Source organism: Triticum urartu, chromosome 7A (assembly GCF_056163025.1).
Source record: "Triticum urartu cultivar PI428250 chromosome 7A, HENAU_Tu73, whole genome shotgun sequence".
NCBI lineage: Eukaryota > Viridiplantae > Streptophyta > Magnoliopsida > Poales > Poaceae > Triticum > Triticum urartu.
Window position 1 is genome coordinate 32,662,310 of NC_141879.1, and position 19,256 is coordinate 32,681,565.

General features: G+C 46.3%; 1 protein-coding gene across 1 annotated transcript in view; it reads left to right on the forward strand.

The window, feature by feature from the left end:
* Positions 1-306: 306 nt before the first annotated feature.
* LOC147957337 (uncharacterized) overlaps positions 307-19,256 on the forward strand; it is a 28,024-nt gene continuing 9,074 nt past the window's right edge. The window contains exon 1 of the mRNA XM_087531651.1: positions 307-1,189. Coding sequence (XP_087387777.1) covers positions 307-1,189 — 883 coding nt within the window. The remainder of the gene's footprint in view (positions 1,190-19,256) is intronic.

Consider the following 19,256-nt stretch of genomic DNA (forward strand, 5'->3'; position numbering starts at 1 on the left):
AACTCTCTCGTTCTTTACTTTTCATTCAAAATAGGGTGGACTTGGAAGATAGGGTTGGATGGATGGGAGACGTGACCGAGACAATGAAGCACAGCTGCCTGCACATGCATGCGTGCTTTGGACGTCGCGCGCGCCAGCGAGGGCCATTAATTAGCCGAGCCGAATCCGAAGAGACGAGTCCTCACTCCTCACAAGACAGGCACTGTGGCCGCGTCTCCATTCCACATCCCCTCGGCCCCACCCACCTGCTCAAACTATTCCCCTCCCGAAACCCTCCCTCGCCTCCATAGTCCACACCGGCCGACCATGCCGGAGCTGCCGGACGAGCTCGTTGAGGAGATCTTCCTCCGCCTCTCGCCGGATGAGCCCGCGGCGCTCATGCGGGCTTCCCTCGCCAGCAAGCCCTGGCACGGCGTCCTCACCGGCCCCGCCTTCCGCAGCCGCTACCGTGAGTTCCACGGCGCTGCCCCCATGCTGGGCTTCCTCTACTCCTGGCCCGACGGCTCCGACGACGGGGAAGACCCCGTCCCGCCCTTCGTCCCCACCACAAAATTCGCCCCGCGCATACCAGACCTCACCACGGTCACACACCGTAGGTTGGATGCCCTAGATTGCCGCCATGGACGGGTTCTCCTTAGGTGTACCAGCTCAGATCCTACGACTACGATAGTCGTCGTATGGGACCCCATGACGGGATGCACTCGGGAGGCGCACATCGGCGGCGATGGGTACCAGGCTGCGGTGCTCTACACTATGAGCGGTTGCGACCACCGCTCGTGTCACGCGGGCCCCTTCAAGATTGTCTACGTGGGCGTGAGCAGGCTTGAAGACGGTGAGTGTGTTGCATTCTCGTTCGTGTCGTTGCTCAACATGGGTGACTGGAGCAAGCCATCTGATGACTCTGATCTTGAACTTGAGGAGTGGGAGTGGGACGACGAACCATGCGATGATCTTGATCTTGCAGCTGATGCATTCATCTATTCAAGGCCCGCTGTGCTTGTCGACGACACACTTCACTTCATGCTTGGGTACAAAGATGGTAATGCCCGTGTAGGAATTCTCAAGTACAACTTGGGCTCTGATTCGTTATCAGTGATCGATGCGCCGCTTGCGGAGTCTGTCATTGTCCGTGCCGGTATCCTCATGGCAATGCAGGATGGCACTTTGGGATTTGCACATGTGGATGCACTAGTAGAAAAGAGGGCTTTGGTTCAGGCCGGGTCAGCCCATTAGTCCCTGTTCAGTCCAGAACCGGGACCCATGGGGGCATTGGTCCCGGTTCATGAGGCCAGGGGCCTGCCGGGCCTCGTGGGGGCATTGGTCCCGGTTCGTCATGCCCCTTTGGTCCCGGTTGGTGGGACGAACCGGGACCAATGGGCCTCGCTCTTGGCCCACCACCATTGGTCCCGGTTGGTGGCTTGAACCGGGACCACATGCTTCCCTTTTGTTGGAAATATGCCCTAGAGGCAATAATAAAAGCATTATTATTATATTTCCTTGTTCATGATAATTGACTTTATTCATGCTATAATTGTGTTATCCGGAAATCGTAATACATGTGTGAATAACAGACACCAACATGTCCCTAGTAAGCCTCTAGTTGACTAGCTCGTTGATCAACAGATAGTCATGGTTTCCTGACTATGGACATTGGATGTCATTGATAACGAGATCACATCATTAGGAGAATGATGTGATGGACAAGACCCAATCCTAAACATAGCATAAGATCGTATAGTTCGTTTGCTAGAGTTTTCCAATGTCAAGTATCTTTTCCTTAGACCATGAGATCGTGTAACTCCCGGATGCCGTAGGAGTGCTTTGGGTATACCAAACGTCACAACGTAACTGGGTGACTATAAAGGTAGACTACGGGTATCTCCGAAAGTGTCTGTTGGGTTGACATGGATCAAGACTGGGATTTGTCACTCCGTATGACGGAGAGGTATCACTGGGCCCACTCGGTAATGCATCATCATAATGAGCTCAAAGTGACCAAGTGTCTGGTCACGGGATCATGCATTACGGTACGAGTAAAGTGACTTGCCGGTAACGAGATTGAACGAGGTATTGGGATACCGACGATCGAATCTCGGGCAAGTAACATATCGATTGACAAAGGGATTTGCATACGGGGTTGATTGAATCCTCGACATCGTGGTTCATCCGATGAGATCATCATGGAGCATGTGGGAGCCAACATGGGTATCCAGATCCCTCTATTGGTTATTGACCGGAGAGTCGTCTCGGTCATGTCTGCTTGTCTCCCGAACCCGTAGGGTCTACACACTTAAGGTTCGGTGACGCTGGGGTTGTGAAGATATGTTTGTGCAGTAACCCGAATGTTGTTCGGAGTCCCGGATGAGATCCCGGACGTCACGAGGAGTTCCAGAATGGTCCGAAGGTAAAGAATTATATATAGGAAGTGCTGTTTCGGCCATCGGGACAAGTTTCGGGGTCATCGGTATTGTACCGGGACCACCGGAGGGGCCCCGGGGGCCCACAGGGTGGGGCCACCTGCCCCGGGGGGCCACATGGGCTGTAGGGGGTGCGCCTTGGCCTATATGGGCCAAGGGCACCAGCCCCTATAGGCCCATGCGCCTAGGGTTTCCACAGGGGAGGAGTCCCACTAGTGGAAGGCACCCCTAGGTGCCTTGGGGGGGAGAGAAACCTCCCCTTGGCCGCCGCACCTAGGAGATTGGATCTCCTAGGCTGGCGCACCCCCCCCTTGGCCCTCCTATATATAGTGGGGGAGAGGAGGGACTTCATACACCAGCCCCTGGCGCCTCCCTCTCTCCCCGTTACGTCTCTCTCTCGTAGTATAGGCGAAGCCCTGCTACTGTGACGCCCTGCATCCACCACCACGCCGTCGTGATGCTGGATCTTCATCAACCTCTCCTTCCCCCTTGCTGGATCAAGAAGGAGGAGACGTCTCCCGTCCCGTACGTGTGTTGACGCAGAGGTGCCGTCCGTTCGGCGCTTGGTCATCGGTGATTTGGATCACGTCGTGTACGACTACCTCATCCCCGTTCTTTGAACGCTTCCGCACGCGATCTACAAAGGTATGTAGATGCATCCGATGACTCGTTGCTAGATGAACTCCTAGATGGATCTTGGTGAAACGAGTAGGAAATTTTTTGTTTTCTGCAACGTTCCCCAACACCTTTAGTCCCGGTTCATGCCACGAACCGGGACCAATGAGGTGCCTATATATACCCCTCGCCCGCGAGCAGAGTACCCCAGTGCTCTATTTTTCTCTGGCCGGCGAGGGGAGGGCTTTGTGGTGCTCTAGCTCACCTCCTATGCACATGAGGTGTTCGATGAAATGCCTGAGCCACACTAGTTAAGCTTTCTCCTCTCGAAGCTCGACCTCAAAGCTCCATTTTCCTCGAGATTTGTCTAGGTTAAGCGGCCCGTCACATCCCACTCCCATCTTCACCGCCGTCGATCTCGTCGCCGGCACCACCGTGGTGAGCCTCTTGTTCTTATCTTCTTTCTGAAAGAAAAAAATCCTTACTTTAGATAGATACTTGTCTAATTTTCTTACTTTTATTATTGCTTGTTATTATATAGTGCGATGGTTTTGGTACCCGCCGCCGTCGGCCCTCGTCCTGGCTATGATTCGGATGTGGTATATATTATTTTTTATAACTATTTGGTTCATTTATTGTTTATGATAATTATGCCGACCAACGTGACATAGATTTTATTTATCTAGGAGGTAGTTGAACTGGAAATTCCAACCGACCCTATTGTCGAGAGGTTAAATTTAGTTGAAGAAGAAAACAATTACTTGAAGGAAAAAAATAAAAAAAATTGAGGAGGAGAAGATGATATTGGAGTTGCATGTTGCGGATGTCATCACAAGATCAAGATGGATGCAATGCGGTTGAAGATGAGAAAGATTAGAAAATATGCCATTCATACCGAGGCTTGGTATCATTATGCCATTGGATCAATTGTTACCTTGGTTGCGATTATGATCGCATTTGTTTTCACATTGAAATGTTTTACATAGTTTCAATGTATGGTTTAATTAATTAGATGCTCTGGAGAGCTATATGTTGTTAGATGATAACTATGTATGTACTTTGGTTTTAATGTGATGATGAACTTCTATTAATTTGGTCACTTAATTATCTATTCATGATGTTCTGTAATGGTTTTTGACACACTTAATTTTATATAATGCACGTAGATGAACCGGCAATGGATGTACGGTGATAGACACACCTCCGAGTACATTAAGGGTGTGCATGATTTTCTCGAAGTGGCTGAGGCAAACAAGAAGAATGGTTTTATGTGTTGTCCATGCCCTAAATGTGGGAATACGAAGTCTTACTCTGACCGGAAAATCCTTCACACCCACCTGCTTTACAATGGTTTCATGCCACACTATAATGTTTGGACGAGGCACGGAGAAATAGGGGTTATGATGGAAGACAGTGAAGAAGAAGAGGACGATGGCAACTATGTGCCCCCTGAATACGATGATGCTGCAACGGGGGAAGCTGCTGAAGATTAAGAGGAACCAGACGATGTTCCCAATGATGCTGCAACAGGGGAAGCTGCTGAAGATCATGAGGAACCAGACAATGTGCCCGATGATGATGATCTCTACCGGGTCATTGTCGATGCAAGGACGCAATGCGAAAGTCAAAAGTAGAAGCTGAAGTTCGATCGCATGTTAGAGGATCACAAAAAAGGGTTGTAACCCAATTGCGAAGATGGCAACACAAAGCTCGGTACCGTACTGGAATTGCTGCAGTGGAAGGCTGAGAATGCTGTGCCTGACAAAGGATTTGAGAAGCTACTGAAAATATTGAAGAAGAAGCTTCTAAAGGATAACGAATTGCCCGACAGTACATACGCAACAAAGAAGGTCGTATGCCCTCTAGGATTGGAGGTGCAGAAGATACATGCATGCCCTAATGACTGCATCCTCTACCGTGGTGCATACAAGGATTTGAACGCATGTCCGGTATGCGGTGCATTGCGGTATAAGATCAGACGAGATGACCCTGGTGATGTTGAGGGCGAGCCCCGCAGGAAGAGGGTTCCTGCGAAGGTGATGTGGTATGCTCCTATAATACCACGGTTGAAACAACTGTTCAGAAACAAAGAGCATGCCAAGTTGATGCGATGGCACAGTGAGGACCGTAAGAAAGACGGGAAGTTGAGAGCACCCGCTGACGGGTCGCAGTGGAGAAAAATTGAGAGAAAGTACTGGCCTGAGTTTGCAAGTGACCCAAGGAACGTATGGTTTGGTTTAAACGCGGATGGCATTAATCCTTTCGGGGAGCAGAGCAGCAATCACAGCACCTGGCCCGTTACTCTATGTATGTATAACCTTCCTCCTTGGATGTGCATGAAGCACAAATTCATTATGATGCCAATTCTCATCCAAGGCCCTAAGCAACCCGGCAACGACATTGATGTGTTCCTAAGGCCATTAGTTGAAGAAATTTTACAACTGTGGAATGGAAACGGTGTACGTATGTGGGATGAGCACAAATAGGAGGAATTTAACCTGCACGCGTTGCTGTTTGTAACCATCAACGATTGGCCCGCTCTCAGTAACCTTTCGGGACAGACAAACAAGGGATACCACACATGCACGCACTGTTTAGAAGAAACTGAAAGTATATACCTGGACAAATGCAGGATGAATGTGTACCTGGGCCATCGTCGATTTCTTCTGACCAACCATCAATGTCGAAAGAAAGGCAAGCATTTCAAAGGCGAGGCAGATCACCGGAAGAAGCCCGCCATGCGTACCGGTGATCACATACTTGCTATGGTCAATGATTTACACGTAATCTTTGGAAAGGGTCCCGGCGGACTAGCTGTTCCGAATGACGCTGAGGGACACGCACCCATGTGGAAGAAGAAATCTATATTTTGGGACCTACCCTACTGGAAAGACCTAGAGGTCCGCTCTTCAATCGACGTGATGCACGTGACGAAGAACCTTTGCGTGAACCTGCTAGGCTTCTTGGGCGTGTATGGGAAGACAAAAGATACACCTGAGGCACGGGAGGACCTGCAACGTTTGAACGAAAAAGATGGCATGCCTCCGAAGCAGTATAAAGGTCCTGCCAGCTACGCTCTTACGAAAGAAGAGAAAGAAATCTTCTTTGAATGCCTGCTCAGTATGAAGGTCCCGACTGGCTTCTCGTCGAATATAAAGGAAATAATAAATATGCCAGAGAAAAAGTTCCAGAACCTAAAGTCTCATGACTGCCACGTGATTATGACGCAAGTGCTTCCGGTTGCATTGAGGGGGCTTCTACCGAAAAACGTCCGATTAGCCATTATGAAGCTATGTGCATTCCTCAATGCAATCTCTCAGAAGGTGATCGATCCAGAAATCGTACCAAGGCTAAGGAGTGATGTGGCGCAATGTCTTGTCAGTTTTGAGCTAGTGTTCCCACCATTCTTCTTCAATATCATGACGCACGTCCTAGTTCATCTAGTCGACGAGATTGTCATTCTGGGGCCCGTATTTCTACACAATATGTTCCCCTTTGAGAGGTTCATGAGAGTCCTAAAGAAATATGTCCGTAACCGCGCTAGGCCAGAAGGAAGCATCTCCATGGGCCATCAAACAGAGGATGTCATTGGATTTTGTGTTGACTTCATTCCTGGCCTTAAGAAGATAGGTCTCCCTAAATCGCGGTATGAGGGGAGACTGACTGGAAAAGGCACGCTGGGAGGGGCCTCAATAATATGCAGGGACGGATATTCTTGGTCTCGAGCACACTACACAGTTCTACAGAACTCTACCTTGGTGACCCCGTATGTCGATGAACACAAGAACAGTCTTCGCTCTAAACACCCAGAGCAGTGCGACGACTGGATTACATGTGAACACATCAGGACTTTCAGCAGTTGGTTGGAAACATGTCTCAGAGGTGACAACACTGTTTGTGATGAGCTGTACTTGTTGTCCAGGGGACCATCTTTGACTGTATTGACTTACAAAGGATACGAGATAAATGGGAATACATTTTACATGATCGCCCAAGATCAAAAGAGCACCAACCAAAATAGCGGTGTCCGCTTTGATGCAGCAACCAAGAGGGGAAATGACACATATTATGGTTACATAGTGGACATATGGGAACTTGACTACGGACATGATTTTAAGGCCCCTTTGTTTAAGTGCAAATGGGTCAATCTGTCAGGTGGCGGGGTACAGATAGACCCACAGTACGGAATGACAACAGTGGATCTCAACAATCTTGCGTATGCAGACGAACCGTTCGTCCTAGCCAATGATGTGGCACAGGTTATCTATGTGAAGGACATGTCTACCAAATCGAGAAAAAGAAAAGATAAGGAAGCGAATACATCATACGATGAGCCAAAGCGTCACATAGTTCTTTCAGCAAAAAGGGATATCGTGGGAGTGGAGGGCAAGACAGACATGTCTGAAGATTATGAAAAGTTTCATGAAATTCCTCCCTTCAAAGTCAAGGCTAACCCAAGCATCCTGATAAACGATGAAGATTATCCATGGTTACGGCGCAATAAGCAAATGACACAAGCGAAGAAAAAGTGAAGACTTTCTACCGCAACTATTATGATGATACCATGCCAACTTTGTAACAGACGAGTATGATACCATTGTCCGTTTTGTACATGCACATGCTATGTGGGTGAAATTATGATACCATGCCAACTTTCAACTTTTTCAGAGTTCATTTGAAATGCTTTAGTGTCTTATGGTTCGGCCCTCGTAATACCATTATTCAAATTTGAACTATTCAAATTTGAAAACTAATGGCACTAACAGAAAGTTTATAATTTTTTCTAAAACTAATGGCACTAATATAAAGTTTATAATTTTTCCGACCTAAAAGCAAAAGGAATTAAAAAATAAAGCAAAAAACAAAAGAAATAAATAATGCAATCAACAAAACAAAAAAACTGGAAAAAAACTATTTTTATAGTAAAGATAATCACAAACTTGTGATTCACACAAATTTCAAAGAATTCAAATTTTAACTACTTAAATTTGAAAACTAATGGCACTAACAGAAAGTTTATAATTTTTCTAAAACTAATGGCACTAACAGAGAGTTTATAATTTTGCTGACCTAAAAGCAAAAAGAATTAAAAAAAGAAAAAAAGAAAAGAAAATAAATAATGCAAAAAACAAAACAAAAAAATGGTAAAAAATATTTTAATAGTAAAGTTAATCACAAACTTGTGATTCACACAAATTTCAAAGAATTCAAATTTTAACTATTCAAATTTAAAAACGAATGGCACTAACAGAAAGTTTACAATTTTTCTGACCTAAAAGCAAAAAGAATTAAAAAAATAAAGCAAGAAACAAAAGAAAATAAATAATGCAAAAAACAAAACAAAAAACTGGAAAAAATAAAAAAACTGCCACCTATTGGGCCACCACGGCGTGAATACGACTAGAAACCCAACCTGGGCCAGGATTCAGGCCCGCAGAAGGCCCAATAGGCGCACAGACAGCATAGTGTGAGACTAGGCCCATAAGCCTGCATTTGAGAGGAGCTCGAGAGGGCAGCCGCAGTGGGGCTTATAAACCACTCCTAGCCCCTCTCAACTAGCAAGGTGGGACTAAACTTTTGGCCGCGGGCAGCGCAAGGCCTTTGGTCCCGGTTGGTACCACTAACCGGGACTAAAGGGGCATTGGTCCCGGTTCGTGGCACCAATCGGGACCGATGCTCCTCGCCCCTGGCTCATGACCATTAGTCCCGGTTTGTGCCACAAACCGGGACAAAAAGGGTTGGTCCTCGTTGCGGGCAGAGTTTAGTCCCACCTTGCCAACCGAAGGGGGCTCACACCAGTTTATAAGCCCTTCCCTCTCTGGCTTGTTGAGCTCCTCTCAAAATGAAAATAGATGCCCTTATAGAGAAAAGTTTAACCTAAATTCGGAGTGAATTTCTCTGAAATTCATAGAAATTTACTATGAATTTAGGTTGAAATTTCTCTATAAGCGCATCTATGCTCATTTTTAGTAAGTTAATCACAAACTTGTGATTCACACAAATTTCAAAGAATTCAAGTTTTAACTATTCAAATTTGAAAACTAATGGCACTAACAGAAAGTTTATATTTTTTCTAAAATTAATAGCACTAACAGAAAGTTTATAATTTTGCTAACCTAAAAGCAAAAAGAATGAAAAATTAAAGCAAAAAACAAAAGACAATAAATAATGCAAAAAACAAAACAAAAAAACAGGAAAAAAACTATTTTTATCGTAAAGTTAATCACAAACTTGTGATTCACACAAATTTTAAACAATTCAAATTTTAACTATTCAAATTTGAAAACTAATGGCACTAACAGAGAGTTTATAATTTTTCTGACCTAAAAGCAAAATGAATTAAAAAATAAAGCAAAAAACAAAAGAAAATAAATAATGCAAAAAACAAAACAAAAAACTGGAAAAAACTATTTTTATAGTAAAGTTAATCACAAACTTGTGAATTCACACAAATATCAAAGAATTCAAATTTTAACTATTCAAATTTGAAAACCAATGACAGTAACAGAAAGTTTATAATTTTTCTAAATCTAATGGCACTAACAGAAAGTTTATAACTTTGCTAACCTAAAAGCAAAAAAGAATTAAAAATTAAAGCAAAAAAAAAGAAAATAAATAATGCAAAAAACAAAACAAAAAACTGGAAAAAAAACCATTTTATAGTAAAGTTAATCACATACTTGTGATTCACACAAATTTCAAAGAATTCAAATTTTAACTATTCAAATTTGAAAACTAATGGCACTAACAGAAAGTTTATAATTTTTCTGACCTAAAAGCAATAAAAATTAAAAAATAAAGCAAGAAACAAAAGAAATAAATAATGCAAAAAACAAAACAAAAAACTGGAAAAAAATAAAAATAGCAACATTAAGTATTTTGTTGTAAGTAGAAACAAAATAAAATAAATAAATCAACAAAGAAAAAAGTGCCACCTACTGGGCCCCCACGGCCTGAATACGACTAGAAACCCTACCTTGGGCGAGGATTCAGGCCCGCAGGAGGCCCAGTAGGCCCACAGGCAGATAAAGTGACTTTAGGCCCGTAAGCCTGCATTTGAGAGGAACTCGAAGTGGTCAGCGCAGCAGCGCTTATAAACCACTGTCGAAGCCTCTCGGCTAGCGAGGTGGGACTAAACATCCCACCGCACCACGCCAGTTTCAGCACAAGGCCTTTGGTCCCGGTTGGTGCCACCAACCGGGACTAAAGGGGTGCATTGGTACCGGTTCGTGGCATCAACCGGGACCAATGCCACCCTTTAGTCCCGGTTGGTGCTACCAACCGGGACCAAAGGCCGCCGCTTCCCGCCCTTTGGGCTGCTGAAAAGAGGCCTTTGGTCCCGGTTGGTGCCACCAACCGGGACTAAAGGGTGGCATTGGTCCCGGTTGGTGCCACGAACCGGGACCAATGCTCTCAGTATATAAGAAAGCACTTGGCATTTTTCAGACATCATCTGCATCAGTTTGCCCGACGACGCTGCCAGGCTGCCCGATCGAGCTCGCTCCGTCAACGTCGTCGCCGCCCTCTACTGCCTCGTCGGCGCCGTCGCCGCCCTGCCCCGAGCACGCCGCTGGTGGCCCGCCCCGACCACGCGGCGCGCCCCTGGCCCGACCACGTCGTCGTCGCCCCAGCTGCCCCGCGCCGCCGTTGCCTCTGCCTCGCGCGCCCTGCCCCAACCACACACCGCCGTCGCCCTGCCCACAGCTGCCCCGCGCCGCCGTCGCCCTGCCTCATCCATTTGGTCAGGGCCGGCACCGCCCCCCTCTTCCTCCCTGTTTTTTTGCATATATATATATAGATGTTTTTTTTCCTGATTATATGCATATGTATGAGTATATGTATGTGTTTATATCTGTTTATATGTCCTTTTTTTAGATTTTCTGTTTTTTGCATTTTTATAAAAATGTATATATGTATGTATGTATATATATGTATGTATATATATATATGTTCATGTATATATGCAAAAGATAGATTTTTAGAAAAATTAGGATTTTTTTCTGTTCATATAATTTTTTGGTGATATTATTTATTGTAAATATGCAAATGATTGTATATTTATATGAACAATGAATTAGGCAAAACCTTATTTTAAAAAATGAGAGAAAAAGGAAGCAATACTATTTATTTTTGAACATTATTTTAAAAAAGCAAGCAATACTACTTCATGTATTTTTAAGAAGGAAGAAGAAGAAAAAGAATGAGAGGAAAAAGGAAATAAGAAGAGGAAGAAAGGAGAAGAAGAGGAGAGGAAGAAGAGGAGAAATAAATAAGAAAAGCAAAAAAGAAGAAAAAAAAAGAGGAGAAGAAGAAAGGAATAGAGGAGAAGATTTTTTTCTTCTTCTCCTCTATTCCTTTCTTCTTTTCCTCTTTTTTTCTTCTTTATTTTTCTTCGATCTTCTCCTCTATTCCTTTCTTCTTCTCCTCTTTTTATTTCTTCTTTGTCTTCTTATTTTTTATCAGATATGTCGTTGTCGATATACCCTGTGCCCCGATAATTTCAACACGGGGGGGGGGGGGGTTCGACCTACCCCCTCCCCGATAATATTATTTTCCCATGTATGTATGCAAAAGTTACATTTTTAGAAAAGTTTTATATATCTAGCTAGGAAAGGAAGAAGAAGAAAAAGAATGAGAGGAAAAAGGAAAATAAGAAGAGGAAGAAAGGAGAAGAAGAGGAGAGGAAGAAGAGGAGAAATAAATAAAAAGAAGAAAAAACAAGAAAAAGAAGAGGATAAGAAGAAAGTAATAGATGAGAAGAATAAAAAATAGAATATTCTATTTTCTCTTCTTCTCCTTTTTTTCTTCTTTTTTTCTTCAATCTTCTCCTCTATTAATATCTTATTCTCCTCTTTTTATTTCTTCTTCGTCTTCTTATTTTTTATCGGATATGTCATTGTCGATATACCCCGTGTCCCGATAACTTGAACACGAGGGGGGGTCGACCTACCCCCTCCCTGATAATATTATTTTCCCATGTATGTATGCAGAAGTTACATTTTTAGAAAAGTTTTATATATCTAGCTAGGAAAGGAAGAAGAAGAAGAAAAGGAATGAGAGGAAAAAGGGAACTAAGAAGAGGAAGAAAGGAGAAGAAGAGGAGAGGAAGAAGAGGAGAAATAAATAAGAAGAAGAAAAAAGAAGAAAAAGAAGAGGAGAAGAAGAAAGGAATAGAGGAGAAGAAGAAAAAATAGAATATTCTATTTTCTCTTCTTATCCTCTATTTCTTTCTTCTTCTCCTCTTTTTTCTTCTTCTTTTTTTTTCTTCAATCTTCTCCTCTATTAATATCTTATTCTCCTCTTTTTATTTCTTCTTCGTCTTCTTATTTTTTATCGGATATGTCGTTGTCGAAATACCCTGTGTCCCGATAACTTCAACACGAGTGGGGGGGGGGGTCGACCTACCCCCTCCCCGATAACATTATTTTTCCATGTATGTATGTCGTCGTTGTCGATATAACCCCCTCCCGGATAACTTCGACCGTGATAACTTATACCACGGGAGCACCCCCCGGCCCTCTCGCTCGACCAAAACTCTCGAGGACACCCAAACCCTAGAAAAAAAGATGTCGGTCTCCTACCCCCTCCCGCCGCGCCCCTAGCCTTGAAACATTGCCGAGGCCACCCTAAACCCGGAATAAGCTAGGTCTAGATTTGCCACTAATATATCCACATGCTGTCATGTTTGTGTAATAATTGCCATGTTGTAATATTTGCAGAAACAATGGAGTTCGGACGAGATGAGGAACAAGAACAGGTGTTGGGGGACATAATCTTAGCCGGAGGTGATGTCATGTCGTATCTTAACGACAATGATGGTCTGGAAGCAGAACAGGGTGAAGAAGAAGCAGGCTACGGTGACCCAATGCTGGTGCAAGACGGAGCCCGTGGTGACGGCTCCGGTGACCGAACAGAGTCCAGCCAGGTAAATATATTAGTTAAGCCTGTGACGACTAGCTAATTGATTCATTCATTGTTTTGGTATGTACACATATTAATTAACTCTCGTCTAATTCTTCTTTTTTCTATCCCTCCGGATCAAGCACAACTTTGGTAAAGAGACGAGGCCCGAAGAAAAAGTTGCGCTTGCATGAAAGGTTTGAGATCATAGAAATCGCGCGCGATGGCATGCCGATTAAACCCATTCGGACAAAGGAAGCATTTGCTGCTCAGTGCGGGGTTCTTGTTAGGGACAAGATCCCGATCAGCATCCAGCAATGGTGTAAGCCTAAGAACGAAGACCCTGAGGTGTCTTATGTCAATGATATGCAGAAAGATGATCTTTGGACTGAGTTGAAGGCAAATTTCACCCTACCGCCAGAGGAGGATCTGGAGAAGCCAGTTAAAGAGCAATTAATCAAGTCTCATGCTCTTAAGAAGATGGCAGACCTATTCAGGAGGTGGAAGAATGAGCTGAAAACATTTTTCGACAAAGAAGAGACACCAGAATTCATCGGCAGATATGAGAAGATCAGAGATCACTGGCCCGCATTTGTGGCCTACAAGACATCGGAAAAGAGTAAGAAGATGTCGGCGACAAACAAGAAAAATGCTGCAAAGAAGAAGCTTCATCATCGCACGGGGTCAGGTAGCTACCTCAAAGCCCGGCCTAAGTGGGCCAAGGCTGAGAATGATCTGCTTGATAAAGGGATCGAACCAGAGACAATGAACTGGCCAGACCGTTGCCAGACTTGGTTCTTTGGGGCTGGCGGAACCTTGGACCCTGTATCAGGGAAATGCGTTTGGACCGACGAGCAAATAAACATACTAGTCAAGAAGCTAAAGCACTATATCGATGCAGCGCAGCAAGGGACGTTCGTTCCAGACAGAGAGAACGACGAGCTCACAATGGCCCTCAGGAATCCTGAGCACCCTGGACGGACACGAGGCACGCCAGGCTTCGTTCCGTGGAATGCTGGTTTTCCGGACGCAGGCGGTTACAAATGCCAGGAGAGGAGGAAAAAGTGGAGCATGCCCAAATTCAGGCGTTGCATGCAAGGGTACAAGCGATAGAGGAACGAGAAGCAAATCGCAGCAAGCGACATGCCGAAGCTTCCCCCGAAGCTACCCTGCCATCTCAGCGGAGAAGCAGCGTGGCTTCCACCGAGCTGCTTCAGCCGGAGCATGTCTTGACGGCTCCTGCCAGCTATCCCGTGGATGCTATCACGGAGTCTCAAAATTGCCACCTTATGATGCAATGGATGAATTTGAAGGTCAAGGCGGTTGTTGGCTCTGTTTTTCCTACTGAACCCGGCGCAACTTTTCACTTCCGGCCGATTCCAGAAGGATATGCTAGGGTGATGGTGGATGAAATAACGGAGGGATTTGAGGACCTCCAGCTTGACCACCCTACCAGTGAAGGGGAGTGTCGGTGTCAAAACCGACGGATCTCGGGTAGGGGGTCCCGAACTGTGCGTCTAGGCGGATGGTAATAGGAGGCAGGGGACACGATGTTTTACCCAGGTTCGGGCCCTCTTGATGGAGGTAAAACCCTACGTCCTGCTTGATTTATTCTTGATGATATGGATATTACAAGAGTTGATCTACCATGAGATCGGAGAGGCTAAACCCTAGAAGCTAGCCTATGGTATGATTGTTGTTGTCCTACGGACCTAAACCCTTCGGTTTATATAGACACCGGAGGGGGCTAGGGTTACACAAGGTCGGTTACAAAGGAGGAGATATACATATCCGTATTGCCTAGCTTGCCTTCCACGCCAAGTAGAGTCCCATCCGGACACGGGACGAAGTCTTCAATCTTGTATCTTCATAGTCGAACAGTCCGGCCAAAGGATATAATCCGGCTGTCCGGATACCCCCTAATCCTGGACTCCCTTAGTAGCCCTCGAACCAGGCTTCAATGACGATGAGTCCGGCATGCAGTATTGTCTTCGGCATTGCAAGGCGGGTTCTTCTCCAATTTCCAAGTGTTTGTAAGCAGTGTCCGTCCCCATAAATGTTGAACCTCTTGGCTTCTGTGCCCAATAAGGGCTATCTCCCATGCGTCGAATGAATACGAGGCACCAGGGCATTTTTACATTTGCCTCCCTAGCCAGATAAATAAATTGTCTATTAAAGGGATAGGGATTCTTAGATCCGATCCACACCATCCTCCCCTCAGCGAGAATCCATCAGAGCGCGTTTCGGAAAGATCCATTCCAGCATGGCCGACCTCCGCAGCTCCTCCTCCTGCCCCCGTAGCCCTAAGCCCGGTGATTGGGAGAGGTGTTCAGTCCCACACAGTCGATTGGTCGAACTGCAAACCAAGGGATTTCTCCCTCCGGCATATATGGTGCCTGTTCGAGCCGGGCTTGCCACCTATAATGGCGGGGAGCAAGCAGAGAGCTTTCCCTGTCCCTCTATGGGGGAACGGGTCTGCCTTGTTCCCTATCTATTAAGGGGACTCGGATTTCCAATTCATCCGTTCCTCCGCGGGCTCCTGGAGTTCTACGGCCTCCAATTACACAATTTCACCCCTGCCTCCATCCTACATATCGCCGACTATGTAGCTCTCTGCGAGTTGTTCCTGGGCTGCGAGGCTCACTTCGAGCTGTGGAGAAGGCTATTTTGCCTCGTCCCTCGCACACAGAGGGGGTCACTTTATCAAGTGGGCGGAGCCGAAATATGGCGCGTCGCCGATACCGGATACCTGTCCGGTACTCCGAAGAAGTCACCTGAAGACTGGCCTTCAGAATGGTTCTATATGGAGGACGTTCCCCTTCCGGACCCTGTTCAGCGGGGTCTTCCTGAGTTCAATAATGCTCCTGTGAAGACACGCCGGAGTTGGTGCCCACGGAGCCCCCAGGTGGAAGACAATGGAGAAGTCCTCTATCTGATGAACCGAATTAAAGCACTGGCTCGATCAGGATTGACAGTAATCGAAGTTATGTCGATTTGCATAATGCGGGGAGTGCAACCACTTCAATATCGTGGGCACCCCTTGTGGTGTTATAACGGGGCAGATGACGCCACCCGCTGTGGGCGTAAGGGTCCGGACAATACTGCCGCTTTAGCGAAAATTCTATCCGAGTTGTTCAAGGGTGAGGAAGAGGAGTTCACCCGCATCAAACCATGGGATGGATTCTCCATGTACAATCCTCCAATCTGGGTAAGTTATATCTCCCTGCTCCCATTTTTCCCGCATTCTTTGTCGTAAGTATTCACCTTGCCACTTTGCGGCAGGAACTGCGAAAAGCCATAAGGGAGGTCAGCAGCCCTTCTCCACAACCAGAGGACCCTGACCGGGCCCTCGATTCTGGACTTGAAGAAGATTCGGTTATATTTGTGGAGCTGATAGACCGGCAGTTCTATCAGTTAAGCTGCGACGATGCCTTGGTGGCCATTACGGCCGACTATCCCAGACTGCTCCCTGCATCGCACGTAAGAAAAACCAAAAATCCCAACTCCAAAACTAGGATCCCCTTTTAGACACTTCACCCACCATATACACATGGCATTTTTACAGGGAAGGCATTCGGGACGCCCCGCCGAACCCGCAGCAATGCGCCAACAGGAGGCGCCGAGGCCGGGTAGGCCAAAAAGGAAGGCGGTCAGGACGGAGACGCCGGCGCAAAGGTATAACAAACCCCGCTCCGTGGTTGTCGTCTTTCTCGAAATATAATGACGCCCGTGTTTCTTTAACAGAAAAAATGCTCGCCGGAATATGTCTGGCGATGTTACTAATCACGCTTCCACCAGCCGGGCACCAGGACCGGACATAGAGGCGGAAGCCGATATGGGGAGGGCGCCGGATAACCCCCCTACAGAGGATGCAGATAGATTATCCGCTACAAACTTATAGGTGGAAAGCGCCATGAATCATAGGCATCGCCGGGCTGTACTCCGTGACGCTTGTTTCTCACCAGAGGCATTTGATGCCTTCAATTCTAGAGAGGCGTACTTCCGAGCTGCTCAAGATGGTCTAGCCAGAGCCACTGATCAGTATGTAAAGGATGTACGGGTAAGTAAATCTGGCGATTTATATGTATCAGTAGCCCCTGAGACTTGAAACAGTTAGCAGAACTGGTTTAAGGATCATCTTTATTGTGCAGGTTCTTACAGAGAAGAATACTAGGCTGTCACAGGAGCTAGAGGAATGCAAGACCCAACTGCGGGCTGCTGTGGCCGCATTGCAGGAGCCGAAAAAGTCACCTGCTGGTAACATTTACTTTAAAGAATGATGGTTACCATATAACGTGCGGCATGGCTGCAGATCTAACAACATATGTTGCAGATGAATCCGGAGAAAATCCGGAGGACCAACATGTTATGCGACAGCTAGAGGCTGGCAAACGCGTGCTGACTGAGGTTAGGCGGGAGAAAAACAATCTCCAAGACGCCAATATTAAGCTGAGCGTGGAACTAAAAGACATTCGGGGACAGCTTGCAGACTCCAAGAAGGAGAATAAGCGGCTTCGGCGCGGCATTTTCAGTAAGTGCTTGAAAGAATCTTTGAAAGGAGTTCGGCGAAGAAGCCGACTAACATCGTTATGTCTGTAGGTATGCTGACGGGTCGTCCCGCGGAGGAAATGCCCAGGTCTGCGGGTGATCTTCTATCCGAGCTGTCGCATATGCACGAACAAGCTCGGCAGGTGATGCAAGGTGTTGCCCAGACCTTGTGGCCATCCGCCTCCCTGCCAAAAGGCGTTGCAGAGCTTACGGAGAAGCTCAAGGGAGCACGTCGGCGCTTCCAATTATGGATGATATCGGCCTGCCGACAAGGTGCCCAAGAAGCCTGGGCCATGGTGAAGACATGGTACACCAAGGCTGACCCAAATCACATGACCGAGGTCGGACCTGTGGGGCCCGATAGAAAAGAGATCCCTGTTAGCTTAGTTTATGGGAAAGTAGAATTAGCCGCAAAGTATTCCCAACAGGATTGTAGGCTAGACCGCCTGTTGGATGGTATAGAGGAGGAATTTAGTCAGTCTGCATGACTATGTAATTAAAGTGACATCTATAATGCCTTCTAGCCGGATTGTAGATCATTTGCCATGGCGGACCTTTTCGCTTCAACCTCGGGACCCGATAGTCCGGAGTGTATCCTAATACCCGCTCGGTTATATAAGAACCGGGGTATGCGTGGAGACCAGGCGTAGGGGTCATTGGTGCTTGAACAGACAAGTGCTCAACTAGTTATGTTATATTACATGGGTAGTAAGAAACATCTTCCAGGGAGAATAGTTCTGTTAAGGGTTCCTTTCCCTGGGTAAGCATGCCCTAAAGTGCATGTCCGGACTGCGATAGGAAACGCAGGAAAAAAACATCTGGGGCAGATATGGAAAATAAATAAAAATCATCTTTTGTTCGCCAACCGAATATTCCCTTAAGAACGCTAGCTTTCGGCTTCACCCAGTCTGAGGTACACATCCGGCTGACCCGACAGTAACAATTGCAGAGGTGCTCCCCTTATGCCCTAGCCGAATTAACGGGAACGTAGGGCATAAATACAAGAGCCAGGCAACCCAGCTTGGCCAAAACTTAAGTCATATCGATGCATATAATGGCGAAAAAAGGTACATGTGGAAGCATAAAACATGTGCGGGGCATGAGGCCCAAATAAATAATCAAGCTTCTGTGAAAGAAGCCCCCAGATATGATGAGTGCGGCTGGCGCATATGTAATGTGCAAATGAGGCGCAAGTTGGCCTTTGAAGGCCTGGAGAAAGAATAAAAGAAAGAAAGAAAAACAAGACAGATAATGTATAAAAAATGGACAGAGGAAGGGGACGAACACAGGGTCCGGCGCTAGGCATAGAATCTTCGAAGCCTGGCCGCGTTCCATGGGTTCAGCTCGAGTCGATTAGTCGATGCATCCCGCAATCGGTACGCTCCACCGGTCAGAACTTGGTCAATAATGAAGAGACCTTCCCATTTGGGCTCGAGCTTGTTCTTTTTCTTATCCGGCAGGCATAGAACTAGTTCGCCAACGTTATAAGTTTTGGCCCATACTTCTCTGCTTTGGTATCTGCGAGCCTGTTGCTGATAAAATGCGGAACAGGCTTTTGCTACGTCGCGCTCCTCCTCCAGGGTGTCCAGACTGTCCTGAAAGAGAGAAAAATAACAAAGCGGGAAGCCCCTAGTGCGGTTTAAGCCGCGTCTTGGGGCGTGCCGTAGTCGTGCCCCCTCCCTACCTGTGCCCATGGTATTTTTAATGCGTAATTATGTACGCATGGCACGAGTTTCGCTGTTTGGCTTGGGCCGGGGTGGGTGCCGCATTGCTATG